This window comes from Pleurodeles waltl, chromosome 5 (genome assembly GCF_031143425.1).
Source record: "Pleurodeles waltl isolate 20211129_DDA chromosome 5, aPleWal1.hap1.20221129, whole genome shotgun sequence".
In the NCBI taxonomy this organism is placed as follows: domain Eukaryota; kingdom Metazoa; phylum Chordata; class Amphibia; order Caudata; family Salamandridae; genus Pleurodeles; species Pleurodeles waltl.
In genome coordinates this window covers 1254613376-1254627479 of record NC_090444.1, presented here as the reverse complement: position 1 = coordinate 1254627479, position 14104 = coordinate 1254613376, and the positions used below count along the sequence as shown (strand labels likewise).

The 14104-nt window shown below is 47.1% G+C and overlaps 1 protein-coding gene across 1 annotated transcript in view; it reads left to right on the top strand.

Moving 5' to 3' along the window:
* Positions 1-14104, top strand: part of MDN1 (midasin AAA ATPase 1) — a 1740009-nt gene that overhangs the window by 189210 nt on the left and 1536695 nt on the right. The window contains exon 12 of the mRNA XM_069235499.1: positions 12280-12375. Coding sequence (XP_069091600.1) covers positions 12280-12375 — 96 coding nt within the window. The remainder of the gene's footprint in view (positions 1-12279; positions 12376-14104) is intronic.

Here is a 14104-nt window from a genome sequence, read left to right as displayed (position 1 = left end):
ATCAAAAGGCTCTACAGCACAGGTGGTGGTTCTTTGGTCCTCTGCAGGTCCAACTTGTCTTCTATCAAACTTGGCGGACTGTGGGCCTTTGCTGTAACTACTGGGACGGAACCCCTGTGCACTGCATCTTTTGCTGTTACCAAGGCCTATTGACTGTTCCTCCCAAAGATCTTCCCATTGCAAGAAGCCCCAGCCTCTAGTGCTCTGCAGCTCCAAGAACAGCAGTCACCATGCAACGTGGGACTCCTTCTTTGTTGTGCTGCTGAGGCCTCCTTGCGCCTTGTTGTGCCTACTGCCAGTGGGTTCTCGTGGGGGCTCTGATTCCTGCTGGCTCTCCTGCTTGCCGAGGGCCAGCCCTGACTCTTCTCCCAGGGTGAGTCGTTTGGACCTTACTGGTCCACCAAGTCTTGCAAACTTCTCTGCAGCTTCTTCCTTCTTTTGCCAATGCTTGTTGGTGGTTCTGCTGACCACGGACACCTCTGCAGTCAGGCAACTGACCTGGGACAGCTCGTGGGCACTCAAGGATCTTCCTGCATCACCTGCATGGTAATAGTTGGGGGAAGTGGTGGTGCCAGCTTTGGGGGGGACTTGGGCGGCAGCCTCCTAATAACATTTTGGAGCACCTGCAGTTATTTTGTTTATTTTTACAAGTTAAGCACTACTAGAATTGAATCTGTAACTTAACTCTGTAGGAGGCTGGCCTGGTTTGTAGTGGGTACCTTGGGTACTTACACCTCATACCAAGTCCAGTTATCCCTTATTAGTGAAATGTAGTAGTTTTCTAGCAGCTTAGGTTGATAAAGGTAGCTGTAGCAGAGCAGCTTAGGCTGAACTAGGAGACATGCAAAGCTTCTGCAATACCACTATAGTTACACATTACGTATACACAAATAAATACAATACTCAGTGTTATCAAAAATAAAGGTAGTTTATTTTATTGACACAAGGCCAAAAATATCTTAGAGACAATACTTCTGGAGGTAGGTATTATACACAATACATACACTAGACACCAAAATAAGGTTAGTAAATAGTCAAAGGATATTGCAAACAATAGGCAATGCTATAGAATGCAATAGGAGAAAATAGGTCTGGGGCAACACAAACCATATACTAAGAAAGTGGAATGCGAATCACAAATTCCCCCCTAGGCAAGTGTAGAGAATCGCATGGAGTGTAAGAAAACCACAAAGGTGAGTAACATACCCCACCCCAGAACCCAGGAAAGTAGGAGTAAAGTACTGCAAGTTTCCTTAGGACACACTACAAGTTGTGATTAGAGTTATTGCAAGAACCAAGCAAGACCGTAAACAACAAATGGCGGATTCCTGGACCTGAAGACTTGCAAAGAGAAGACACCAACTCCAGAAGTCGCAGACGCTTCCATGAAGGACAGGAGCCCCTGTCAACCTAGAAGATCGTGCAGAAGAGGAGTCTCCGGTTGGAAGAAGACTGCAGAAGAGCACCAAGGAAGATGGCTGAGGGTTCCTGCGTGATGCAAAGAATGTCCCATGTGGAGATGTTGGCTGCAGGCGAATTTCAGCGCTGGATTCGTCCAACAAGCCTTGGTTCAAGCAGTGTCGCGGATTGCGTCAAAATGTTGCTGCATGGACCCAGGAGGGACCTGGGGGCCTCAACACGGAATGAGGGGGCTCCCAACACTTGAGGGAACCCACAGCTGGCCAGGCAGCACCCACGCAAGTCCCAGGAGACTGGGATAAAGAAGGTGCAAATTGCAGTTGTTGCAGCACTACAAAGGAAGGTCCCACACCGCCGGAGAGAAACTCAGAGTTGTGTCGCAGGATAGAGTGCTGGGGGCTTGGCCAGGCTGTGCATGAAGGATTCTTGCAAATAATGCACAGAGTCCTCAGGAGGTGAAGATGACGTGGTGCACAAGGATAGTGTCGCAATCAGGGAAGGTAAGCTCTTACCTCCTCCAAATTCGGACAGCAGGACCTTAGGACAGTCTGTGTCGAAGGGGTCCTCAATCTGTGTTCCAAGGAGCACGCTTGCCTCCAGGAGAGGAGTCCAAGAGAACCGGTCGTCGTCTTAGAAGGTGCCTGTTGGTGCAAAGAAGTGACTGTCACTCCACAGGAGATTTCTTCGGTACTTCTGGTGCAGGGTAAAGACATGGAGTCCCCAGAGCGTGCACACCGTGGAAACTGCTGCAGCTGATGGCTGGAGCTGAAGTTGCAGAGTCGAAGTAGCCCTTCTGGATACTTTGTTGCAGTTACAGTGGTTCCTGGAGCAGTCTGTGGTCGACCCGAGGTCAGAGGATGAAGTAGTACTTGCAGAGGATTCCTGTTTGAAACTTGCAAGCAGAATCTGAAGAGAAACCCGCAGGAGAGACCCTAAATAGCCCTGAAAGGGGGATTGGCTACCTAATCAGGTATGGACCTATCAGGAGGGGTCTCTGACGTCACCTGCTGGCATTGGCCACTCAGAGGCCTCCATAGTGTCCCCACACCTTGGAAAACAAGATGGCTTAAGTCTGGGACACCCTGGAGGAGTTCTGGACAGTGATGGACAGCGGAGTGGTCACTCCCCTTTCCTTTGCCCAGTTTCGTTCCAGAGGAGGGACTGTGGGTCCCTGAACCGGTGCAGACTGGCTTATGCAAGGAGGGCACCATCTGTGCCCTTCAAAGCATTTCCAGAGGCTCTGGGAGGCTACCCCTCCCAAGCCTGTAACACCTATTTCCAAAGGGAGAGGGTGTAACACCCTCCTCCCAAAGGAAATGCTTTGTTCTGCCTTCCTGGGCCCCAGCTGCTCAGACCCTAGGAGGGCAGAACCCTGTCTGTGAGGTGGCTGTAGCTGCAGTGCACGCCTCAAAGAGCTGGTCTGGCAGTACAGGGGGTCCATGGTGGAGCCCCCAGGATGCATGGAATTGGCTCCCCAATATCAGATTTGGAATGGTGGGGACAATGCCATGATCTTAGACACCTTACATGACCATATTCGGAGTTACCATTGTTAAGCTACATATCGGTATTGATCTATATGTAGTGCACGTGTGTAATGGTGTCCCTGCACTCACAAAGTCTGGGGAATTGGCCCTGGACTGCGTGGGGGCACCTTTGTTAGCTTTGCACCTAGCTTTCAATAAATTAAGTTTAGACATATAGGTGACTTATAAGTTACTTATGTGCAGTGAAAAGGGCTGTGAAATAGTGTGTGCACTATTTCACACAGGCTGCAGTGGCAGTCCTGTGAAAGGGTTTGTCTGAGCTCCTAATGGGTGGCAAAAGAAATGCTGCAGCCCATAAGGATCTCCTGGAACCTGAATGCCCTGGGTACCATACACTAGGGACTTATAAGGGGCATCCAGAGTGCCAATTGGAATTGGTAAATTAAGTCACTAGCCTGTAGTGACACATTTAGAAGCAAGGAGAGCATAAGCACTGAGGTTCTGGTTAGCAGAGCCTCAGTGACACAGTTAAGCACTACTCACAACACACACATTAGGCCACAAACTATGTGCACTGGGGTACTGACCAGCAGGATCCCAGGGAGACAGGCAAAAACCTAACTGACATTCAGGTAAAATTGGGGGTAACATGCCAAGAAAGATGGTACTTTCCTACAAACTCTTCCGAGGCACCACAACGAAAGCCGCTTCTCGGTGTGCAATACCTCTTCTGAGAAGAGCATTTGGCACTGAAGGGCTAGAAGTTGGGCTTACTATTCCGCGGTGTAGCACCAAGCCACCATCTTTCTACAAAACGGAAGGTCAGCCAGTAACATGGAAAGCCATCTAGAACAGAATCTCACTTGTGTCCTTTCATAGCTCCCAATTCCAGAGATGAAGAATCTCCATGACCCTCTACGAAATTCACACACATGATAAGGATAATAGTCTGAGTTTCAGGCCAAGACATTAAGGATTGAATGAAACACCACTGGCCTCCATCTCAGACAGAATTTTCTCCTAGGGTTTTGACCTTGCAGGAAGCAGGCCCTTTATGTGATATGTGAATACCGTGTAAAGGGTCCAGGGGTTCCCCAGTGAGTGGACAGGGCTTGCTATGCAATCCCAAGTGCTCCATTCTTGGGTAGCGTGGTCGAGCAGCCTTGGGCTTAACACAGAGGAGTGCAAGACATATACAAATATACACAATAGTAAATAAATGAAACGCATGAGTCAAGAAGGAGATCCAAACCAATTTATAAAAATACCAATTATTTTGATATATGTTGAGGCATCGGAGTCATTTAGGTAAGTACGTTTTTAAATAGGAATCCTTTTCACTTTAAAAAGTGGATACAGTGCAATTTCTGAGTTCTACAATGTTATCCTATGGGAGGAAAAATAAGTTCTGCAAACAGGTAGAGTATAGCGGGGTTAAGGTGAGTAGTGGGCAAAGTCCGAGGCAGCACCCAGAGTGCATCCTCAGTAGCACAGGAAGTCCGGATGCCGAGTACAAAACATTTGGTGCCCAATGCGTTCCTATAAAGATTGGCCACTGCGAAAAGAGGCTGCAGGTTATGGCCAGGAGGCCATTTGGGCTTAAACAATAGGGGTGCCTAGGCCTCAAGATGCTCAAGCACAAGTAGGCACCTTTACAGCTTAGGGGAAACTGATGCAGAGATGTCCTTGGGTATGGGGTTTTTCTGATAGGAGTAGTCATGGTAGAGGGGGACTGCGTGCAGAGGCTTCAGGTGTTGTCTGGGAGTCCAGGAGTGGTGAAACCACAATGGACTCGGACTCTGGAGGTCTGGGGGACTTTGTTGGCACCAGTGGTCCACTTCAGCTCTGGTCGGAGACGACGGGTGCAGTGGTGACTTCAGGTGTCAGGTTTTGGTGGTTCCAGAGACTTCGGAGTCCGTTCTCTGGAGGTTGTTGGAATAGAGGTCAGCTGTTCATGGAAGGTTTTTTTCGAAGGCAGGCAGTCATCCCAGTTTTTTGGAGCTACAGCTGCAGGTGAGTCGCCTTTGGTGCAGATTTCAACAAGGGATGCAGACAGTCCGATAGGGTTGGTACCAGGTCTGCTGCTTCTTTTCTCTTCTGCTGTTGCAGCTCTAGAGGTGTTTTTGGTGGTCATAGGTCATCAGGATCTGCTTCTCTGGTGCCAGGGGCTCCCATACATACTGAATTGAGGGGCGTTAGGGAAGTGTAGGATAGTTGCGAAGGGGTCACTGCACCACTATATGACCTCTTCCTGTGGAAAGTGGGCATAACCCTGTACTAAAATTCCTAGGTAAGCCAACTCAAAGATGGCTACCTCTAAAAAAAAATCGTGTCCATCTCGCAGTAGCTCACCTTAGGGGTGGTGCTGGCTTGGGGTTTGGCACACCTACCCGACTAGCTAATTTTACCACCTGTCCACGTGGCAAATGGGCTCTGGACGTGGGGAGTGGCCTCCTTTCCTGTGAGGGGAGCCAGATTTGCATTTCAGAGGCAGCAGCCTTTTGAGGTTTGCCGCCTTAGGAAGGCTAATTAGCAGGTCATCCTCTGAGCGGGGTGTTACACCCTCTTCCAGGACAAGCTTTTTTTTCTGGACCTTCTGAGTGCAGAAGGCTCTCCCCTAGGGGCCCAGAACAGTGTCTCAGGTGTCAGGCTGACAGAAACTGGTGAAAAAGCACACCAGAGTCTGGTAGGATTTCAGGGGCCACCTCTAAAGTGCCCTTTGGGGGCATGTATTGGTAAATCCGACACTGGCATCAGTGTGGGCTTACCAATACGAGATGTTTGATACCAAACATCCCTATCTTCAGTGAGGCCATCATGTCGCTGGGGAACTCTTATTGATCCGTGTCCAGCACATGTATTTAAAATGGCTTCATTGGTCACTTACTATGTCTGAGAATCGACAAAGGCATAGCCGGGTCATATCTGCTCGTGCGGATATGCCCTCATGTAATATAATGCACCCTGCTTTAGGGCTGTAAGGCTTACTACAGAGGTGACTTAAATATATTCCACGCAGTGTTCGGAAACAAGGCACACAGGCTGTTTGCCATGCTGTGTTTTCACTTCTCCCTGCACAAAGACATGCGTTCTGCACTGAGCGATGATAGCCTTTCATGTGCTTAGTGAAGGGTCCCTTATGGTGTCACAATTTGTGCTGCAGCCCTTAGGGACCCTCTTTAGTACCCCAGGCACCAGGGTTGCCGTTTACTCAAGACTTAGAGGTTGCTAAAGGTTTTGCCAATTTGAGAAACAACTGCAGTTTGGGGAAAGAGATCTGGCACTGGGGACCTGATTAGAAGCAACCCAATGCAATTGTAGTCAAAATTACATCAGAAACCAAGTGCAAAAAGTGTGCTGGGGGGGTTGGGGGGGGATAGGGGTGGGGATAGGTAACCATGTCAAAAAGAGGCACTTTCCATAACAAGAAATAGCCCAAGAGCAGCTTGCCTGGACTGATCAGCCTTCCAGTAGGAAGGCCTAGCAGTCTGCTCGGCCCACAGTGCTAGACAATTTAGTCTTGGAATGTGATGAGTCATAATTCTGTCCTGCGCAATTGCAGGTGGTAGACTTTTTGCAAGCCTTTCTTCCGTCACCTTTTGAGTGTGAGAATATCTCTGATTCCAGAGGACTCTAAGACAAGTGGAAAGTGGCCAGTCTTTGGCACAGAGGTTGACCTTTAAGTCAAGCAAGGCCTCGACTCGGAGTACACCGTATACTCAGCATGCAGAATAGGATCAGACTGATAACCAGGCAAGTGGCAATTTATATTGACTCAGATATGGGTCATATTCTTGCCTTGTCTCCTATAGCCATTCAGTGCATTCTGTCTTTGACAAAGAACTTGGAACTGACCCATTAACCATGTTCCAGGACCAAGAGCCTGCCGACCAACAGCAAGATCTAGTCTCTGGTTCTCACAGAAGGTACATAGAGAGACGTAGTCATGGAACAAGAAGAACATTACAGTGGGCAGACCTTTCAAACAAGCAACCCCTTCAGTACCATTCTGACAGACACATCCCACAGGGGGAGGTGTGAAGCACCTCCACTCAGCGCAGGGGTTTGTTTCTGGCCCCAGAGAGCACAAAGGCTCTTACCCCAGTGGGTCAGAAACTAGTCTCTGTGGCAGGCTGGCACAGACCAGTCAGTCCTGCACTGAAGTATTGGGTAAAATACAGGGAGCATCTCTAAGATGCCCGCTGTGCATTTTTTAATTAATTCAACACTGGCATCAGTGAGAGTTTATTATTCTGAGATGTTTGATACTAAACTTCCCAGTATTCAGTGTAGCCATTCTGGAACTGTGGAGTTAGTTTTGACAAACTGCCAAACCATATACTTAATATGGCCACACTGTACTTAAAATGTCTAAGAATGGACTTAGACACTGTAGGGGCATATTGCTCATGCAGCTATGCCCTTACCTGTGGTATACTGCACCCTGCCTTTGGGCTGTAAGGCCTGCTAGAGGGGTGACTTACCTATGCCACAGGCAGTGTTTTGTGTGCTTGGCACCCTGAGGGGGATGCCATGTCGACTTTGCCTTTTTCTTCACATCAACACACACAATGTGCAACGGCAGTGTTCATGTGTTAGGCGAGGGGTCCCTTAGGGTGGCACAACACATGCTGCAGCCCTAGGGACCTTCCCTGGTCACAGGGCCCTTGGTACCACTGGTACCTTTTACAAGGGACTTATCTGTGTGGCAGGTATGGAAACAATGGTAAATTTTTTGTGAAAGAACACTGGTGCTGGGGCCTGGTTAGCAGGGTCCCAGCACAGACTGTCAAGTCAGCCTCAATATCAGGCAAACAGTTTTGGGGAGTGCGTGGGTGGGGGGCTGGTGTGTAAATGCAACAAGGGCCATTTCCTATATATGGTATGACTTAAGTCGGTCTCAGTGATTGCACCCTTACCCTACTTCATGTTCATATGTAATGCTGTGCTTGTGCATATGAGTGAGTGTTGTGATGCATGTGTCCTGTGTTAGGTAAAGTACATGGTAGCCTGTAGGTTGCATATTGAAAACCCAGGGCGTCAGAGAAGCAAGTTGAGCTGGATGAGCCATTCTAGACAGATATGGGGACCGTCAACATTCCTGAGAGCTGGGCAGGATACACACTGGAGCAAGGGAGAGCCAGGTACTCTTCTGCCTTGATAATGTAAAGGTCAGTGAGTCCTGGGCAGATCTCAGGAAGGGAATGGGTCTGATAAGGGAATCCTAAAGAATAGAGCTTGGGGCCTCAATAACCTTTTGGTATGCGTATATCAGTTACTCGGACATCCAGATGCAGACCTTTAGTCAATTCTTTAACCTGTGTGTGGAGCTGGCAGGTTTGGAGTCATTTCTGCTGTGACAGACTGCTTCCTGGACAAAGGCCAGAACCTAGGTGTGGGAACTTCAATGCAGGCAGCCCCCAGATTATAAACTTTAAAGACTCAGACATTGAATTACATCTGTATCTGGAAATAGATTATAAAAAGCCGAGCTTCAGCTTGCCAAGATTGTCATAATGGAGTAGTATATCAGCGTTGGGCAGCTCAGCCTGAACTCTGCCTGTTGCAACCACGACTGGGGGCTGAGGTCTTCAAGTCTCCCAGCAGGGTGAGGAAACATCATACAGGAGATATAACACCTTGTGTTCTGGAGCCTGGACACCAGCATCTGCCTTCCTGCCAGACCAGATGACACTATGAGGAGGAGGTGAGCCTCTGGAGGAAGCGAGGTCCAGTGGAGATCCTGTCAAGTGAATCTCTGATCAGTGTGTAAGATACTAGGTCTGAACTGAGCACCATCACACCAGTCAGGCCGTCCACCGGAGTGCTGATGTTAATGAACTCCACTGCCAGGTGATGTCTGTGGTTTAGATAAGGTCCATTGCCCTGGTACAGCGCTGTTGTGGAGAAGCAGACAGTCGCCAATCTAGTGTAGTGACTGGAAGGGTCCATCTCCTGCAGTGCGCTGTTCCATGACCCTTGCATACCAGGTTGGTGGCCTTGGTGAAGATTAGGGTCATTGCCATGGTACAGCTCTGTTATAAGGCAGAGGGCCGTCGCCTCCATGCAGTGTTTTGACCCAAAGGGACTGGCGCTCCAAGTGGGTTGTTGGCAACCTCTCTTGCTAGGAGATGGGACCCTGGTGAAGAGAGGGCTGTCTGCCTGGAAGTGTGCGCTAGTGCTGCATAGAAGGTTATGACCCACAGAAGAAAAGCACTAATTCAGTTGCTAGAACCACAAACACCCAAGACTGGCCACCAGATTCAGAAAGACTTAACGCACAATTGGAGAAGCTTCATCGATGCCTGCCGCCGCATCGCAGCATCCAGACTACTGCTCTCCCTCAGGCCATTGATATGTGTGCCCTAGACCACTGAACTGCAGCTGCAAGTGAGAACGAGTACGGTGCTGGGCCATCACACCGTTGGGGGGGCCGGGGGAGGAATCTTGCACTGACTGAAAGAGTCGGTGCACTGAGATAAATCGACTTTTTAGAGTGGTGCTTTCTAGCGTGGCCTAACCTGAATGATCAACTCACTCAAAATGGGCTACAATAACCAACCTTAGATAAGTAAGTGTGATTCAGAGACGTACCTGGCCAAGGCTAGAAATCTGGCCTTATGAAGACTGTATTATTTGTGTTCTATATTGGACTTTCTGGGCGTATATAAATTGTACTTAAAAAAAAAAAAAAAAAAAAAAAATATATATATATATATAAAAAAGTATATTTTTGGGCATATAATTATTGGTTACTGAGCGTAATTTGAGTTGTCTTTCTGTGAGCATCTTGCATCTACTCAGCCCTGATCCACCCCCATTGAAGCCTAGGTTGCTTGGCCCATGCTACCACAGAGTCAAGTGCTCAAGAGGTAATACCTGGCTCACTTACTTTTACCTATATTAGGTCAGGAGTAAAAGGCCACCACACCCATGTTTGGGTCAAGTAACTCCTGCTTGCTCTATGACGCTCAGAAAGGGTTTTTTGTAAAGATACGGATAAGCTAAGCAGACAAGCAAGCATCTCACATGAATAGTAACTAGATCAACAAATATTGGATAGAATTTCTAAACGTCGGGCAAACTGCAGATAGATGTACTGACAATAAAGGGTTAAAATATCAAATGTTTGCATCTAGGTAACTCACACAAGTAGTTGCTGAGGAATGCTCTGTTGATTCACTGGTCAGCGAAATGTGCAGATGGTACAGGTGCAGCCAAGTGACCATGACAAAGATCCTGATAGCACCTCAAAGGGGCAAGACAAACAAGGTGCTCAGATATGATGGAGAAGTCACGAGACAGAGGGAAGCAACCCTCTGACTAGCAGCATGGTTCCTGGTAGCCTAGATATCTGTGGCATTGACAGAGGGCCATCAACGCCGTATGAGAAGACACAAGGCTTACCGTGCGAAAATGCTACACAAAATATCATCAGATCTATATACTGACACAACAAGGTAGAACTTTGGGACAGTGGGACTCAGGATGCTACAGTAGTTTAATACCTTACTCATCTGCTAGATGAGGGCCTTTCATATGCCTCACTTAAAGTACATTTCTCAACCTACACAACAGGCATTATAGGAAGAAGTTTCGTCATGTTGGCGATCAAGAGATGTCTAGAAGGGGCAAAGAGGGTGGCTCCACCAAGGTTGGTACGCACATCCCAGTGAAACCTAAACCTTGTGCTTACGCTTTTCATGAAGTCTCCTTTTGAAGCCTATTCCTAAGGTGGGGATCACATCTCTAACATGCAAAACTGCTTTTCTGTGCCATTACGTCCTTATGGAGAATTAGTAAGCTTATAGCACTCTTAATACAATAACTTAACTTGCAGATACGTAAGCACAGAGTGAATATGAGGATAAACCCACAGTTTCTGCCAAAGGTCATTTCCATGTCTTTCAAGGTACACAGCTGCCAGGAGTTTTTCTTAACCTAAGATCATATGCAGAAAGAGCCCTTCACTGGCTGGATGTTGGAGTGAAGCATTACCTGCAAGAAAGAAGCCAAATCAGGATGGGAAACCAAGTGTTTTTTTCTCCTTTGCACCTGCAAGAAAAAGGGCTCGCTGGTCACCAAGGGGACCATTGCAAGATGGATAGTAGATACAATCCAGGCATGCTAAGATTGTAGTAGTAGTGCTGGTACAGAAACTGGGAGTGTAGTGGACAAGGAAGGAGACAATACTTGACTATAAATGTCTTTATAAATAACATTGGCATGGTAGCCAGATGGTCGTCTGTACACAACTTCACAAAATATTTTTGTGTGGGTATCCGAGCTAACAAAGAATCACAGGTGGAAAAAAAAGTTAGTAAAACTGGAGTGTGCAAACACTAATTTCAACCCACCAGAGGGGAGAGTGAAGCTACATAATCGTAGCACAGCATTTAAATACACAGAAGGTTCATTCTGCGAAACTAAATGGTTACCTACCTGTAGGAGTACTTTTGTAGCTTAAAGAATTTTCAGGATTTACGTGCAACCCGCTGCCCCAGGAATGAGGATGTTTTTTTAAAGACAAAATGTGTATAGAAAAAATAAAAAAGAAATAGCAAGCATAACTAAGAGAAGAGCCACGGGGGGGCTACTCTAAACATGGCAAACTTGCGGTGAGGGTTCAGTGGCAGACAATTTGACATCACAGAGGGATGGACAGGACAACAAATGGTTGTTGCTGCCAAAGGAATTAAAAACAGAAATACAAAAAACAACCCCAGTCTCCCCACTAGATGGCTGGATGATGCACAACTTGTTCTTCAACCTAAAAGCTACTTATACAAGTAAGTAACCATTTTCTTTTCCAGATAACCCCTAATAGCACAGTTTTGCTCTTTACTGTCCCTCTAGTGAGAAAAACCGTCCCTCTTATCTCTTGCGCCCACAGTACCTCTGACTATTCGTTGCACGCTGGACTGAGTATAATGAAATATAATTTTCACTATCATTCTATCACCTTTGTACTTCCTTCTGTCTTCAGTCTATCCAGTTGTTTGCAGGTCTGACAAGACTTGTCTGTAGGTGGATAAATGTTAATTTCATAGATGAAGTTCCAGTGTGGTGTTTAAGGCAGGTGTTCTGTGAGGAAAAAATAAAGAAACATTCAATAAAGAATCAACCTTAATATTATTGTTCTAACTTCATGTGATATGTTCCTGAATTACAGGAAAATAGTACTAGTAGAAACTGTGTCCCTTTTCTGAGAAAATGATCCTTTGTATGCTTTCATTTAGGTGACATCAACAGTATCTACTGTTCTCAAAAAAGGAGATGCTGTTTTAGTCCCTGTCAAGGTGGCAATACCAAGTTATGAAAAGATTTACAGACCGGTATTAGTGACCCTAAATTCTTTTTTTGCACCCTTTAGGCATTGGATTGCTTCACTGCAATGCTGTCAAATCAAGCAAGCCGTCTGAAAATGGCAGAAAGTATTGGGAGCAAATTGAATATTTCCAGGAAAAAGGTACTGACGTAGTTTTCTGCAAAAATGCATGAGACCTGATAATTCATCACCATGTCTTAAGAGAGTTTGATTTTTTTTGAAAATAATTTGCGAGTTGTGTAGCTCTTTTTCAAAACTCTTGACACAGAATCTTTTTTTGTGCTATTATCTTAAAACAATTGTAATATTTACCTTTTTATCAGCCTTTAAAGAAAGGACAGTTCTTAAGTAATTTAAATGTGTATGCTGCCTTTGCTTTTCTGCAGCAGGCTTTTAGCATACTGAGCTATTGTATCAGCTAATGAACTTTGTTGCTGTGTAATGTGTGTTGACTATTGTTTTCTTAATGTTGATGCTTCATTGTGTGATTAAGGGCCTGCATCTGACTGTTATTTTAGTTTGTTATGACCAAGAAATATCTTGTTCGATGGCATCTGTCGCTGTAGATACACATGGTCTGCATAGCTCGCCATCTGGTGTTGGGTCGGAGTGTTACAAGTTGTTTTTCTTCGAAGAAGTGTTTTCGAGTCACTGGACCGAGTGACTCCTCCTTCTGTGCTCATTGCGCATGGGCGTCGACTCCATCTTCGATTGTTTTCTTTCCGCCATCGGGTTCGGACGTGTTCCTGTCGCTCCGAGTTTCGGAACGGAAAGATAGCTGAAAACGGAAGATTTTAGACGGTATCGTTGCGATCCGGTTCGAGATAAACACATACGACGACGCATTGAACATCGAAGCGCTTCGGTGCCCTTCGGGGTAGATTTCGGCACACCGTCGGGGCCTAGTCGGCCCGACCGCGTGGAGAACAACGCCCATGGAACGGACCCCGTTTCGATTCTGCCCTGAATGCCACAACAAATATCCCTATACGGACCAACACTCGGTCTGTAACCTGTGCCTGTCACCCGAGCACAGCGAAGAATCCTGTGAGGCCTGTCGGGCGTTCCGGTCCCGAAAAACTCTGCGCGACCGTCGAGCGAGAAGACTGCAAATGGCGTCCACGCCAAAGGAGCATCGACAGTTCGAGACAGAAGAGGAACAGGAGGAATCCTTTTCCATCCAGGATTCAGACTCTGACGAACTCGACAATACAAAAACTGTGAGTAAGACGTCGAGATCAGAAATTAAAAAAGGCAAAAAGGCCCAGGGGACGCCACTGCCAACCGGCCATGGCTCCACCCAAATTCACGGTGACCAACAATCGGCACCGAAAAAGGCCCATTCAGTGTCGAGATCGTCCGACTCCGGTCGAAACACCGGCACGCAGCCTCCTCGGGACCGAGAGAGTGCTAAAGAGAAGCAGCGACACCGAGAGTTCGGTGTCGACACGGATCGACGCCGAGACAGTGGCGCCGAAGACCATAGAGGCCAAGATTTTTCGGCACAAAAGAAAAGGAAGGTTACCTCGGAGCCGAAAAAACAAACAACAGGGTTTTCGGAGCCGAAAAAAGCACCAACAGACCCAGTTTCAGGCTCCTATACTGAAGAACTTTCTATGTCTTCACAAATGAAAAGACACAGATTCGAACAAGAACTGCAATCCACTGAAGTGGATCACACGCAAAAGCGTATTTTTATTCAGCAGGGGACAGGGAAGATCAGTACCCTTCCACCTGTCAAAAGAAAGAACACTTCAGTTTGTAGCACGAGAGGCTCCTCAGCAACAAACAGCAAAGACGGTCTAGGAAATGAACCCTGGGGTCTGTAGGGACACCCTGCCCACACAGGGTTACCCTCACACTTTGGGAC